Source organism: Dermacentor andersoni, chromosome 4 (assembly GCF_023375885.2).
Source record: "Dermacentor andersoni chromosome 4, qqDerAnde1_hic_scaffold, whole genome shotgun sequence".
Classification (NCBI taxonomy): domain Eukaryota; kingdom Metazoa; phylum Arthropoda; class Arachnida; order Ixodida; family Ixodidae; genus Dermacentor; species Dermacentor andersoni.
The window spans coordinates 181,950,982-181,964,767 of NC_092817.1; the positions used below are offsets into that span (position 1 = coordinate 181,950,982).

The 13,786-nt window shown below is 43.1% G+C and overlaps 1 protein-coding gene across 1 annotated transcript in view; it reads right to left on the minus strand.

Moving 5' to 3' along the window:
* The window catches only part of LOC126531902 (uncharacterized), a 41,131-nt gene that overhangs the window by 19,532 nt on the left and 7,813 nt on the right, over positions 1–13,786 (minus strand). Inside the window, exons 3-4 of the mRNA XM_055070678.2 lie at positions 7,688–7,808; positions 1,881–1,977 (exon numbers count right to left, since the gene is read on the minus strand). Of these exons, the coding sequence (XP_054926653.1) occupies positions 1,881–1,977; positions 7,688–7,808 (218 nt within the window). The remainder of the gene's footprint in view (positions 1–1,880; positions 1,978–7,687; positions 7,809–13,786) is intronic.

A 13,786-nucleotide genomic window follows, 5' to 3' on the forward strand; every position in this document is an offset into this window, starting at 1 on the left:
CTGGACACACCAAGATTCTTTTATTCAGTATGCGGTTGACATCTCCACCTTGCTTGTATTTCCATAAAGACTAAGTTGTGGGATTTACATACATACACACATAAGCAAAACACAAAAATTCACAATAAGAACATACATGAAAATGTACACACAGGGCATAAATAAAGGCAAGGTCACAATTCTTTATGGTAGGTAATGAATATTTATGTAAATTACAAACGCCGACTGCCAGATATTTTCTCCGTTATAATGGGGCAGGCCATTCCAGTCTGTAGCATTAAAAAAAAGAAGACAAAGAGGCTGGAAAAGTGACCGAATGCGAGGTTGGGCGAAGGATTAGTAGTGTTTGTCCTGTGCAATACATACAAGCCTGCAGGTGGGGGAAACATATACAAAGCACAAATAAGTTGACCAAGTTAAAAATTACACAGAATTAAGCTGCTGATATGGCAGCAAGATGCCATACTTAGGTTGTACTGCTTTAAAAGAGGAAATGCTAATGTTGTACGAGTATGAGAAATTAATAAATTTGATTGTACAGTTGTGGTCGGTTCCAAGCATTTAATTTTTATTCCATTATGTTTTATATGCATACTCCAGATGGATCCATATCCAAGTTTGGGTTGTATGAATGTATTGTAGGGGAAGTGCTTAACATGATGTAGATAGTGTTTCAAAACGCCTATAAGCGTAGCCACACTCTTGTGTTCCAAAAGATCCAGGTAATCTACATTAACAGGCCCTCTGCTGTAAAGAATGAAAGAGGAGAGCCTCTGTGAAGTGGTCTCAAAATTTTTTGAAAGTGGTACATATACTGAGGTGATACTTGCACCTCATGAATTTACTGAATGAGAGGCTCACTACGACATGAAGAAACATTTCAGAATAGACGTCACAATAAAGGGTCTAGCGATCTCCCGCAGAATGTGAAAACCATTAGACATCTCCCTTGTCAAGCTCAAGTTTAGATTTCTGGAAGGAAAAAATTGTCATCCGCACAACTGTACCAAAGATACAGAAGAAAATCACATGGATTTTTCAGAAACAAAGCTTTGCAGTTCTGAGAAAAATACTCATCCTGATCCTGGATTTGAACCCGGGACGAATGCTTTACCAAGGCAGTTCCTCTACTATCCAAGCTTACCAGGAGACTAGCAGATCACAGAACCAGGGCGAATTAATCAACAATTTGAAGCACTGGGACACTGAATATGGCAAATCAGTACTGCGCCCCAGTATTTATGTCCCAATGCTTCGAGTTGCCAATTAATTCGCTCTGGCTCTGCAATCTGCTAGTCTCCTGGTAAGCTCAGATGGAAGAGCAACCGTCTTGATAACGACTCGTCCCGGACTGGTCCGGCAATCTCCGGCAGACCAGGCCAGTCCGGTCCCGGTCTGGCCCGGACTGGTCCGGCAATCCCGGACCAGGATAAATTTTTCTTCAACTGCAAAGCTTCCTTTCTAAGAAGCCCGTATTGGTTTCGCTTGTGGCTTCGTGCTGCAGTCAGGTGGATGAAAATCTTTTCCTTTCTTGAACTTTCCTCCACCTTGTGGCCTTCTCCAGAACTGATTTACTGTATTCATATTTGGCTTTGACAAAGATCATCCTGTGTCCACCTTAGCACCGTCAAGAGGCTAGGCACTGGGAAGCCCGACAAACACCATACACATAGTGACTAGCACCTTTAGCGATAAGCAGCTTGTCGTTTTAATCGACTCCTTTTCGGAAAGAAAGCGACAAACAGTATCAATTATGAACATCTGCATGCTTAATTTGATCGCCAGAGGAGATGAAGACTGGGAAAGGTGCCACCGATACAAGGTGTCCTGAAAATGCCCTAACTGAGCACCCAACACTCGCCGCCTCGCATGAGACGTACCTGCGAACCCCGAGTTTCTTGAAGAAGTCCCTGAGCAAAGCTGTCCGCTCTTCAACCGTGTGCCAGTAGAACTTGTTGCGCAGGCTGAAGGCCATGTCTACGCAGGACAACACAACCAGTGGTATGGGCGTGAGCAGAGCAGTTTGCCTCGTTACATAAAGCTAACACTATACATAAAGCGTTTAACATTGATGGAGACATCTACCATAACGGTGCAATAAAACAGGCTGTAAAAAACGTGGTCAGGCGTACACTGTACTGAGCTTTATCAAAGGAAACGCCTAGAAGAAGTAGGTCTTGTTCCACATAAATGATGACACACTGTGGCTTGAGCTGGAAACATGGCGCCAGATCAGCGTGGCTATTGCTGGGGCCTCTTCTTTCTTGATTGCTGCCAGAAATGACATGCTACACTGTGCAACAAGACTGGCTTGCCAAAGTTGAGGTACGAACTACGAGGCGATTCCAACACTGATGCCATCAAGTTGGCCAGCTTTCTTCTAACTGAATACCAACTGTGAAGGCAAAGATGGAGCTAGGAAGGAACCCAACACACCAGGCAATATGCTTTCATGTGTTATGAATCAAGATGCCCCTCCTGTGAGTTCTATGAAATGAAACATGTGAGCACATGGCAGGTAGCTTTGTCCAGTGTTGATAACGAAATGTTGATAACAGGAGGTATTCAGAGACCTGGACTGGGAAGAATTGGGGATAAGAGTTAATGGAGAATACCTTAGTAACTTACGATTCGCTGATGATATTGCCTTGCTTAGTAACTCAGGGGACCAACTGCAATGCATGCTTACTGACCTGGAGAAGCAAAGCGGAAGAGTGGGTCTAAAAATAATCTGCAGAAAACTAAAGTAATATTCAACAGTTTCGGAAGAGAACAGCAGTTTACGATAGGTAGCGAGGCGCTGGAAGTGGTAAGGGAATACATCTACTTAGGGCAGGTAGTGACCACGGATCCGGATCATGAGACTGAAATAATCAGAAGAATAAGAATCGGCTGGGCTGCATTTGGCCGGCATTCTCAGATCATGAACAGCAGGTTGCCATTATCCCTCAAAAGAAAAGTGTATAACAGCTGTGTCTTACCAGTACTCACGTACGGGGTAGAAACCTGGAGGCTTGCGAAAAGGGTTCTACTTAAATTGAGGACGACGCAACGAGCTATGGAAAGAAGAATGATAGGTGTAACGTTAAGGGATAAGAAAAGAGCAGATTGGGTGAGGGAACAAACACGAGTTAATGACATCTTAGTCGAAATCAAGAAAAAGAAATGGGCATGGGCAGGACATGTATTGAGAAGGGAAGATAACCGATGGTCATTAAGGATTACGGACTGGATTCCAAGGGAAGGGAAGCATAGCAGGGGGCGACAGAAAGTTAGGTGGGTGGATGAGATTAAGAAGTTTGCAGGGACAACATGGCTACAGTTAGTACATGACCGGGGTAGTTGGAGAAGTATGGGAGAGGCCTTTGCCCTGCAGTGGGCGTAACCAGGCTGATGATGATGATGATAACGAATTATATATAACGCGTGTCTATATCAGTTCACACTTTCTCTTGTTGCCTAGAATTTAAGAAAATTATTTACCCTGAAATGCTGTACGTGCCAGTATTCAAGGAAAGGCATGAGCAAGAGGTAGCATCGATGAGTGGCTCATAAGCTCGCACATGACCTACTACAGCAATATAGGCATGAGCATGCAGATTCCATTTAAAGCAATTTTCACTAACTAAACTGATATAAACAAGCACTTGCACAAAGTGGGTGTCAGCATGCAAGGAAATTAACTGTCCACTCTACCCATATCCTTACAATTTTTGCCACATAATTCATTATCAACACTGGACAAGGCTACCTGCCATGTGCTCACATGTTTCACTTCATAGAACTCACAAGAGTGCCATCTTGATGCATAAAGGCATAAAGGCATATTGCGTGGTGTGTTAGGTTCCTTCTTAGCTTCATCTTTGCCTTCAGAGTTAGTATTCAGTGAGAAGAAAGATGGCCAACTTGATGGCATCAGTGTTGGAATCGCCTCGTAGTTCGTACCTCAACTTCTGCAAGCCAGTCTTGTTGCACTTTTTCCCCTGTGCAAGTATGTATGTTGTGCATTCCCAACTCTTTCAGTACACAAGAAAAAAACACATGACGCAAAATATTTGAGACACAAATGAATGCGTTTCTCCAAAAATCAGGAGCAGAACACCAATTAGCTCAATCTCACATCGTTTAATAATAATAATAGCAACAATAATGTTTGACAGTAGACTTAAAAGGGTACAGTCTAACAGACAATCTACGGTCAATGCAGATGCTTGTAAAGAAAATCAAGGTGACTTCATGCTGCCTGACATAGATGTCACCACTCCATGCTGCACACAGCAGCAAACAGCACATTCAATATTCGTCTTATGAAATAGACATGATACATAAATGCGTATGTACGCGCACACACACACCCACACACACACACACACACACACATACATATGGATGCATAACATGTCAGAGGCAGCACTGCTTTGTGTACATGGCACCTGCCCTCATGCACTGCTGAGGAGCATGTGCGTTCAAGCACATTGCCTTGTGAGCAATCCGTGCACTCGGTGTATGCTTGTGCAGTAAGCTACCTTAACACTGCCTGAAATGTATGCAGTTACCTGTATTACATTTCTCACATTCTGTGTGAAGACATGCATGTTCTTTTATTTAGTTTTCTTTTTTCATTGAGTAACCTCCGTGCATGCAGCAAGTCTTTTTTTCTCCTTCACCTGTTAACACAGGCCTTAGACAGTGCACTTCGGTGAGTCTGACATTAGCTGCTCCAGCTCCGACATTACATGCCAACAATTACTGAGGTAACTATCAAACCTAGCTAAGATAACAGATTTTCAGGTCACTGCTTATGGTGGCGAGCATGCTTGTTTTTCAGGGCAGATTCAAGGTTGTTTACATTTATAATGAAGCCCTTCAGGGGAATTACACAACGGTCTTCATGCAGCGGCGATGAAGGCCGCTCAGCATGGTTGGTATCAAATGTCAACAAAAGAAGAGCCAGTAACGTAACCTCCATTGGAGCCGTAAAGCAGCTGCATGACCAGGGCATCAGTGAGAACACCAACCCAACGGGGATACGTTGCCAGACATATCTTTATAGCCAGTGCAGCATACAGGAACATGCATCGAATATAACAAAGAGTATACAAGTACAAAGCTCAAATATGGTGAAGCTTAAGGCTTAGGTATAGCAAAGGTATTGCACTGCACATAATGGAGCATTTGCAAAGTCTTGGGTAGAATTATGGATGTGACAAAACAGACTACCGTCCTCTCCAGGCCTGAGGAGTACCAAAGGGTGTGAGAGCTATGTCTTACCGGTTCACTGTGTGATGTACGGGTAGCTCGTATTGGCATACATGTGCAAATCTCTCTTTTTCTTTAATCGAGTGCAATAAACATCTCTGATATCTGAGTCTTAACAAAACAAGGTGCAACCCTTACATGAGGATATACAGTTACATGTTACCACCCGTTGGCACTTTCAGCCTCGGAGAACAAACAGTACAATCAAGCAGCAAAATGATTTAGGCACCATATACCACTTAGAAGAGCTCCAAGGATTACTGCATGACCTTATCCGCTCTTCGCTTGAATTTTTGCTACAATACAAGCTTTACAATTCTAGGCACACAAAGAGTAATACACAAAGATAAAGAGTTCTACAGAGGCTTTTACTGCTGTAGTGGTCATAGCCCTGTTCAGTGCAGCTGAAAATGACAATATCAGGTATTTTTTTCACATCCACGTTTTTCTTTCGCCTCTTCAATACTGTGCAAATACATATTTTCTTTTTAAACAGCACAGTCATGATCAATCTGCTGTACAAAAATGATGCAAATAATTTCTAATAGAAATGACTGCTTTTAATAAAGTCTAAACTTTGCTTCCAGCTTCTTGCCGAGTTGCTCATTGGCAATGCAGCCACAAAAAGAAGCTGTTGCTATGCTAGAAGGCAGCAACACCAACAAGCACAAACAAAAACATTGGCTGTGCCTTTACAAACACAAAACAAATGAGCACTTCACAGACAAAGCCTAAATGCTTTGTGAAATTCTTTTGGTTGTTTCACATTCAGTGCTTCAAGCCGTCGTTTATTCTGCCATTACCCTGCCTTCTGCTAACAGCCTGGCTGTCACAGATGAGAGTCACTGCTGCAGAAAAGCAGTGGAATTATCACCTCTCCACCAGGAGCACTTATTTTCTAACGAATCCGTGTGGGTCTCCTCAAAGCTACTTATTTGCTACTCCAATGTGGATGCTAACATTCCTAGCATCTCCACCAAATTTCAGGTGATCTAATGAGGCCATGAAGCTCATTAACAAAACCCAGGCTGAAACACAAGCTCAGCTACAAACCAGAAGTGCATCTTCTTCTTCATTACATTGTTCATGAATCTCCCTCTACTTACTGAAGTAAAGCTGAACTAAAGCAAGCAAACAGTAGCACGTATGGTTTAGTGAGCACCTGCTTCAGCCTGCGTCAATCCGCTTGCCACCTACAAAGCACGTCTCAAGCTGACCTACTTACAAAGTGCGGGTAAGAGCTGACAAATTCATTTGGCAGTGCATGGGCAACAACCGCAAATAACAAGCCCTACTTGCATATTCTGTTATCTTGCCTAATGATGGTTACCATCAGAATGTTGAACTGGGAAAAAAGGAAGCTTCTGTACACATTACACGGTCAGAATATTTTGGCACACCTTATGATGACATGCTCACGTTGGGTTCATGTAAGCTTCGTAGTGGGCAGAGTAGTAGGTATGCCAAGAAAACTGAGGGAGATCTGTACAAGTCTTAACAGATGGAGGTCACAGACAACAAACTGGTGTGAAAAGTTCGCTGTGGGCTGCACTGAGACAATGGCAGATGACAACACAATGACAACGTCAACTATGACACAGTGACGACATCAACAGGAGAACAAAGACTAAAAGTGCAAAGGAATTTGGCAAATCGGAGACCATAAAGCTCATAGCAAGATGGTGCAGCTGGATATAGAGGAGAACATCAGAGATGAAAGTTTTGCCCTTGACTAAGAAAGAAAGCAGCATTCGGAGGGTTTGAGAAACAACAGGGCAAGTAAAGCATCAAATGCAGCGCTGACAACTGTTTGCTGTACAATGGCAGTCAACAACCAAAGTTGACGCTTCGACTCTTGAAGCAGCTTCCTGTATTAGCACAAATGCTGGCCACAACCAGCCATGATCATTTGGTCAACTGTTAATATGCAAAAAGAAATAATTATGCTGCATCCGGAAATAAATGAGAATGTGAAACGGCAGCTTCCCTGGTCTTTTGCTGCTGGAAAAAGCATACAGATGCACAAAAGGAACTCAAAATCCATCATCAATGATGAAATGATGATCTATCATTAATGATGGAATCACCCTCAATCTGGACATAAGTATAAACACAGACAAGTAAACACAGCTTTCAATCTTGGTCTTCACCACTTGTAAAATATCTTGTGCACTGAACAAGTGCTTAAAGAGCTTCATAAAAGCTATCCACTAGCTTAGCCTAACCTAATTTATCATTTTCCTTTGGCGCACAGCAAGCTTGCTACCTTTTGTCAAGATATGACCAAGAAAACCTGCAAAAAAAATTCATCTTGTCATCGCCACCAAAGTGAAACAAAGACACAAATGTCATTAGGATTATTTGTGAGAGCTCTTTAATTGACAACATCTTGTCCTTAAAATGGCCAGAAATCATAAGAGAAACTGACCGGGGAAATTTGGAGCCAGGACATCCACGCCACGTCCCATGAGTCGGGGAGTCAGGTTCTCGGAGAAGTCGCGGTAGCTTCCTGGGGCACCATGCAGCAGAACTGCCAGGGGCCGCCCCGTCTGCAAGGCCATGGCTGACATGACAAGGAGTGCTAATACAGCAGGCTCGTTAACTACACTCCGGTTAACTCAATATTTCGGTTCATTCGATTCTGACTGCAGTTCCTGGCTGGCGCCCATGGCTATGAGACCAAGCTTTCATTATTTCAATCCTAATATTAGCCCTCACCGGATAATTCAAGCACCAAGAGTCACCACGCACATGCCCAACCCCTATCGTAAACCCAATAGCGACCCTTCTGGTGGCAGCGTCTGTCTCGGCAGAGCTTAGGGGACAGTAAATGCGTTGAACGCACGTCATCTCCCGTCAAAAATGCCTATTTTAATGCGACAGTGTTAAGGGCCCCATGTTGCAGAAAATACGGTGACCGCGTCCGGCGCCGGCAGCGGGCATCCTGTGAGCGAAAATTGCCATGTACATATATTCTATATGGCACTAAAGTTCTTCTATCACTGAAGTTGCTCATACCTTGATTCTTTACAAAGTTATTCCTCAGAATTTTGAAAACGACAGCCCACAAACAAATGTCATGAAACAAAACATCGTCAGTGCACGCCTTTTATGTTCAATCTTCTCAGACTGAAATATTAAAAGTGCAAAACAATAATAACAAGAGGCCCTGTTTCTATCAGAAAGCTCACCTTCGTGCATATAGCGCTCGTAGCCAGTGCTTTGCGGTAACCATTGTGGTTAGATAAGCTCCCGTTGCTGGGAAACGTGAGGAGCAGTCAGGGATCTTTTAATGCTATCACGTTCCGCTATTAAAGGCAAAGCTTAAATGTCCTCCAAAATTTTCGGCATGTTTTAGGAAGATTTTCAAGCAATAACCATAACTCAAAATGTCTGATTATGGTATCTTCTCTATTCTAACGCACCTTTTCTTTTTCGTGAAAATTCGGGCACAAATTGACTATGCAATCGGATAGAAAACTAAAATTGCCTTCACGAGGTTTGTATGTTTTACCGCATAACACAAATGCACTGAGGCGAAGCTGGCTTTTAAATTAAATGTGGTGAAGCTTACCTTAAGAACATAGCTACAACTATAAACGAGAAGTTAACAGAGGGGCCCGATTTTTATTAGTCATATCATTAAAAGCCAATAAACACTGACACCAATGACAACATAGGGGAAATTACTTGTGCTTAATAAATGAAATAAAGAAACGATAAATTAATGGAAATGAAAGTGGATGAAAAAACAACTTGCCGCAGGTGGCCAACGATCCCACAACCTTTGCATCTCGTTTATTACATAACGAGGGTCTCGAATCCAGCTGCAACTATGCAACACATGTTAGACCCTTGCACATTTTCCTTGCGAAAACATAATCGGGTGTGCATTACATTTCTACTTTGTTTGGAGCTCCAATGTAATGTCTATGTTAGTTTAGTACTTCGTACGCACATCAAGGATGTGCACATTTGATTCGGGGGCGTCTTAGAATCAGCCTATATACAGTCAAATGAATCAGTGGTGTGTTCTGGAATTTTTTTCTGCATTTCATTTAATTCGTCCCACCAGATAATTCGATCAATTTAGTCTGTCCCGTCAGGGTCGAATTATTTGAATTCGACTGTACTTTCTTTTTGTTACAGAAATAATGAAGGAGACAAGAGGGAGGGGTGACGGAGATACGGGGAGGTTAGCCAGTGTAAAGATCGGTTGCAGTAGCTGCTCCGCTGTGTGATGTGACTACAGTAAAACACTGCTGTAACATAGCTGAAGTGGAAGCCGATGTACCTTCGTGACAACTGTTGAACGCACCCATCACAGGGAAGGGGGGTGTAATGGTGGGTGGCGTAATGGTCATGGCGAGTTAACTATGGTTAAGCCAAAGTCAATGTGAGAGTCCATGGTACACTGCCAAAGGACCGTTCAAGATTCTCTTCAGCCATGGCTTCATCAGCAAGATGCCTGTTTTCTCAAATGCAGCTGTCAACACTAATGCATCATCACCATTAGTGTGCGCACAGAAATAGCACTGCAACAAAGCGAAGTCATAGCATTTCGTGAACATACTGGAAAAATGCTGCAAGCCTCTGATTTCATACAATGCTTGCTGTTCTACGTGAGTGACTGCTTCTAAAGAACAACAAAAATGAACCTTTCTTTACTTTGACATCCAGTAACCAGCACTGCACAAGATCAGGGATTTGCAGTCTCCTCCGGCATATTCACAAAATACTGATAAGTCACACAATCGCTGAGAACACGGGAGTAGATGAGGTCGTATTGTGCAGCAATTCAGTTAAACTTTTATTCTTTTCATTTGTCACATTGAGTAACCTATCCCAGTGATACAGCAGCACTGCTTCATCTGAGCCAATGGCGAAGAACAAGAATGGAAAACGAAATGGATCGTTATAGAATATGATCTGCAACAAACAGCTTGACTGTGTAGGCACAGTAGTTCATTGCGGCTGCAGTTAGACAGTGTAGAATGTATCAAAGCATCCTTTGTTACACATGCCAGAAGCTCTCTGCTGTTTGTGTTCAGATTTCAGCATAATGGTCAAAAAATCTTCATTATGTATAAAATACAAAAGGTTTGTTACATCCATTTGTAGGAAATTATACAGCAAGAAGACTAGTGCAACTACAAGTCCATGAAAATGCGATACAAGTTGTTCTGCTGTCCTGAGAGAATTGAAGTTTAAATTTGCACTTTAAGGTTGCAATGTGGGAGTCAGCGAGCTGGCAGAGTGACGTAGTGAGGCAACAGCGGTAGGGTACAGGCATCCGTCCAAAATAATTCGTCTTACCAGCCTGCATGACCGCTTATGATCTAGAAAGCAATCCCCACACTTGACGATAAGACTAAAGAAAAAAATATATGCTGATCCCACGCACTGTGGAAATCGCTGTAAGCGAAGCTTTCCGTGCTGTTTGCTTTGGTTGATGATAACAAGCAGTGATGTTGACGCCAAATGTTTAATTTCTTCAATGTCTACTCCAACATGAGAGTGGTGAGTTGATGTTAAACAATATCTTGTGTGCACCGTGTTCGCTTGAGGAGTTGTTGTGCACCATATTTCATAACCTCTGAGAGGGTTGAGCATTGTCATTGCTTCACGTGACACATCACATCATGGCAGAAGTATTAGACTTTCATTGAATTATAGTGCCAAAACCAGAATCGGACTATGAGGCACGCCGTAGTGGCAGACTCTGGATTAATTTTGACATTGTGGTGTTCTTTAATGTGTCTCTAAATCTAAGTGCACAAGCATTTTTTATTTCACCCCCGTCGAAATGCAGCTGCCACGGTCGGGATCAAACCTGCGACCTCAAGCAATGCCACAGCCGAAAAGCTGCCACGGCAGGCATAGAAGAGTTGATTTGACGAGCGACCGCTCCTGTAGTTCCGCCTAGACCCTGCAGGGTGCTTTCATTAATCTAGCCCTGCTTCTGCACACCCTGCATAAGTTGCCTGCTTGACATACTTACATGGCATTTATTTTTCAGAAATAGCAGAAACGTACCGTACCGTACCTTTAACTTAAATTTCTCCAGTTTCCCCGCAACTGCTGTCGTGTCTATAGTAGCAGCACTTCCTTGCCTTCTGACGTCACCTTTTCCTCCCTTCCCCTCCCCCCCTCCCTTCCTTGGGAATTTAAAGAGTGCCAAGGCTGTTTGCGACTGTGTCAATTCTGCCCATTCTATGCCCCCACTCCCATTCTATCTAGCTTTCCTCTGGGCTGGCATGTTAGTAGAAAGCTAAGTGCTGCAGTTTCTGGAAAGCTTCTGCGGGGGATCACAGGTAATTACAACTGTGAAGAGATGTGGCGGTGCCCAGGGAGCTCCAGAGGACATTGTGCACATGCGACGCGATGGAAATGTTTAAACGAGTTTCTCGCGTCTCCTTTCCTCTCTACCTAGCTCCTTCCAAGTATACACGCTCTGAACCACCCATGACACGGGGTGCAAGACAGCCACAGCAGCAGCAGCAGCCACAGTGAGAAAATCAAATGAAGATGCAAAGAAGGCTTCACTTTAACAAACATAAATGCATGCACTCACTAACAAGCAAAAGATTGTTTTGTCATCATGATGAAGAAAACAGGAGCAAACAGCATGAACAGAAAGAAAAATACAAGAAGTTAACTACTATACTGAGCAAGGCAACCGAAGGAGCACTGATGCATGATTTGCCTTGCTAGTGAGTAGCGCAACATGTGTGCATGTATCCACATGTCACCCTCAGGATTCCACAACCATCAAAGGGGGGTTTGCAACTGCCAGGTTTACTCCATAATGATGGTCGTTACCTTAAAGAGCGCTTGAAGGGGTTGGTGCTCAAGCAAGATCTACTATGTGATCCACCACAATGGCGCTTCGTCGGTCAGGAAGCTTTAATTGCCAAGAGAAGTCAGTTCCTCACACTGTTAATCACTTTATGGCCTTGTTTCCTCTTCTTTTTGTGGGCTTTGTTCACACCATATTTACTGCACTGATTCAATGCGCCAACGCCCTTCACTTTCTACCGCTTGTGTTTGATCGCCTTTGCCTTCACTACTGTCCCCATGCATTGTTTTTCCTTTCTGTAGTTGTTTATGCACAGCTTGACCTCCACTGTGCCGAGGATAACTTTGTCTATGCACTGCCCCATTTCTATACCCTTCCCCTATTTCCCCAATGTAGGGTAGAAAACAGATAGCATGGGGTAGCAAAATAGCGTAACAGCACAAGTATTATTGGTTTAATTGCTGCCCTAACATGTGTGTTGACCTCCACATCCTTCCTCTCTCATCTTACTCTGGCATGAGCAAGTGAGAGGTTGGCATTAACCCCTTAAATATTGATAAATCTGTCAAAAGTGCAGTTTTTTTTTTCTGGTTTCTTTTTGTACTTTTATACAGCAAACCTGTTTATGGCTAGGTTGTGGCAGATCTCGTCTCCATGGACATAGACCAACAATTTTTCCTACGTGGGCCAATCCTGAAGATAGTGAAATGCCGGACCGACCCGCGGTGGAGGTGAATTAGGCTTTAAGCACTCCCCATACGTGGGCCGATCCCGAAGATAATGCAATACCAAGCTGACTCGCAGCAGAGGTGCAGTTCGCCATTAAGGGGCCCACGTTCACAGCAATGCTGGTCATCCTTTTTCACGAAGTGGAAGGGCACAGATTTTTTTTTTTAATGATACCAGGAATGCCTACACTGCTTTTCCTGCTCTTGATGGAAAAAAAAAAGAAAAGCAAGAGAAATTGTGTATTAATTATTTATACATCAAAATTACAAGGTAGTGCAAACTTTGTCACGATGAGTTGACTTTTCATCAGCAGCTAAGGGGTTAATGTTCCCAGGCTACATCTAGTCTATCAGAGAAGACACAGTGAAGGACTACAGACCTGATCATGACCACCCAAGCTCTTCCTAGCATGCAACAAAATTTCGGGATACCGGGGTTTGTGTATATCATCATCAGTGTGTTGCCATCCCAGCTAACAAGCAAAATCATAGCATCGTTTTCAGACATTATGACACATGCTTATGTGTAATGAACTGTAATGAACTGCAATGTACATGAGTGGCGACGAGCACATCTGGGTACGGACCTAGGACACTGTATACTTGGTTGTATGCCAGGTGTTGATGACAACGCATGTTGAGTAGCTGCAAGAACCGTACATGATGTGTATACTATACATTGGACGAATCACTTAAACACTGCCTAAAATGATGAACAGTTGTCGAACATGCCTCAAGGTGGAGCAAACGCTTCCCTTAGAGGCATGAATCCAGTTACTGCCTGGAATCATGGGGTGTCACATACACTAGTTATCTAAAACCTCTAGAACGACTGCAAAAGCAAATGTGGAGAGTCAAAATCCCACAATCAACCTATATGTAACATTTTTCAATCGCAATGCATTCTTTCAGTTCCGATGTTGCGCGACTACAAGATTGCTGTTTCAATCAATAATATAACTAATAAAAACTCGCCTCTTCCTGTTGATCTTTTTCTGTT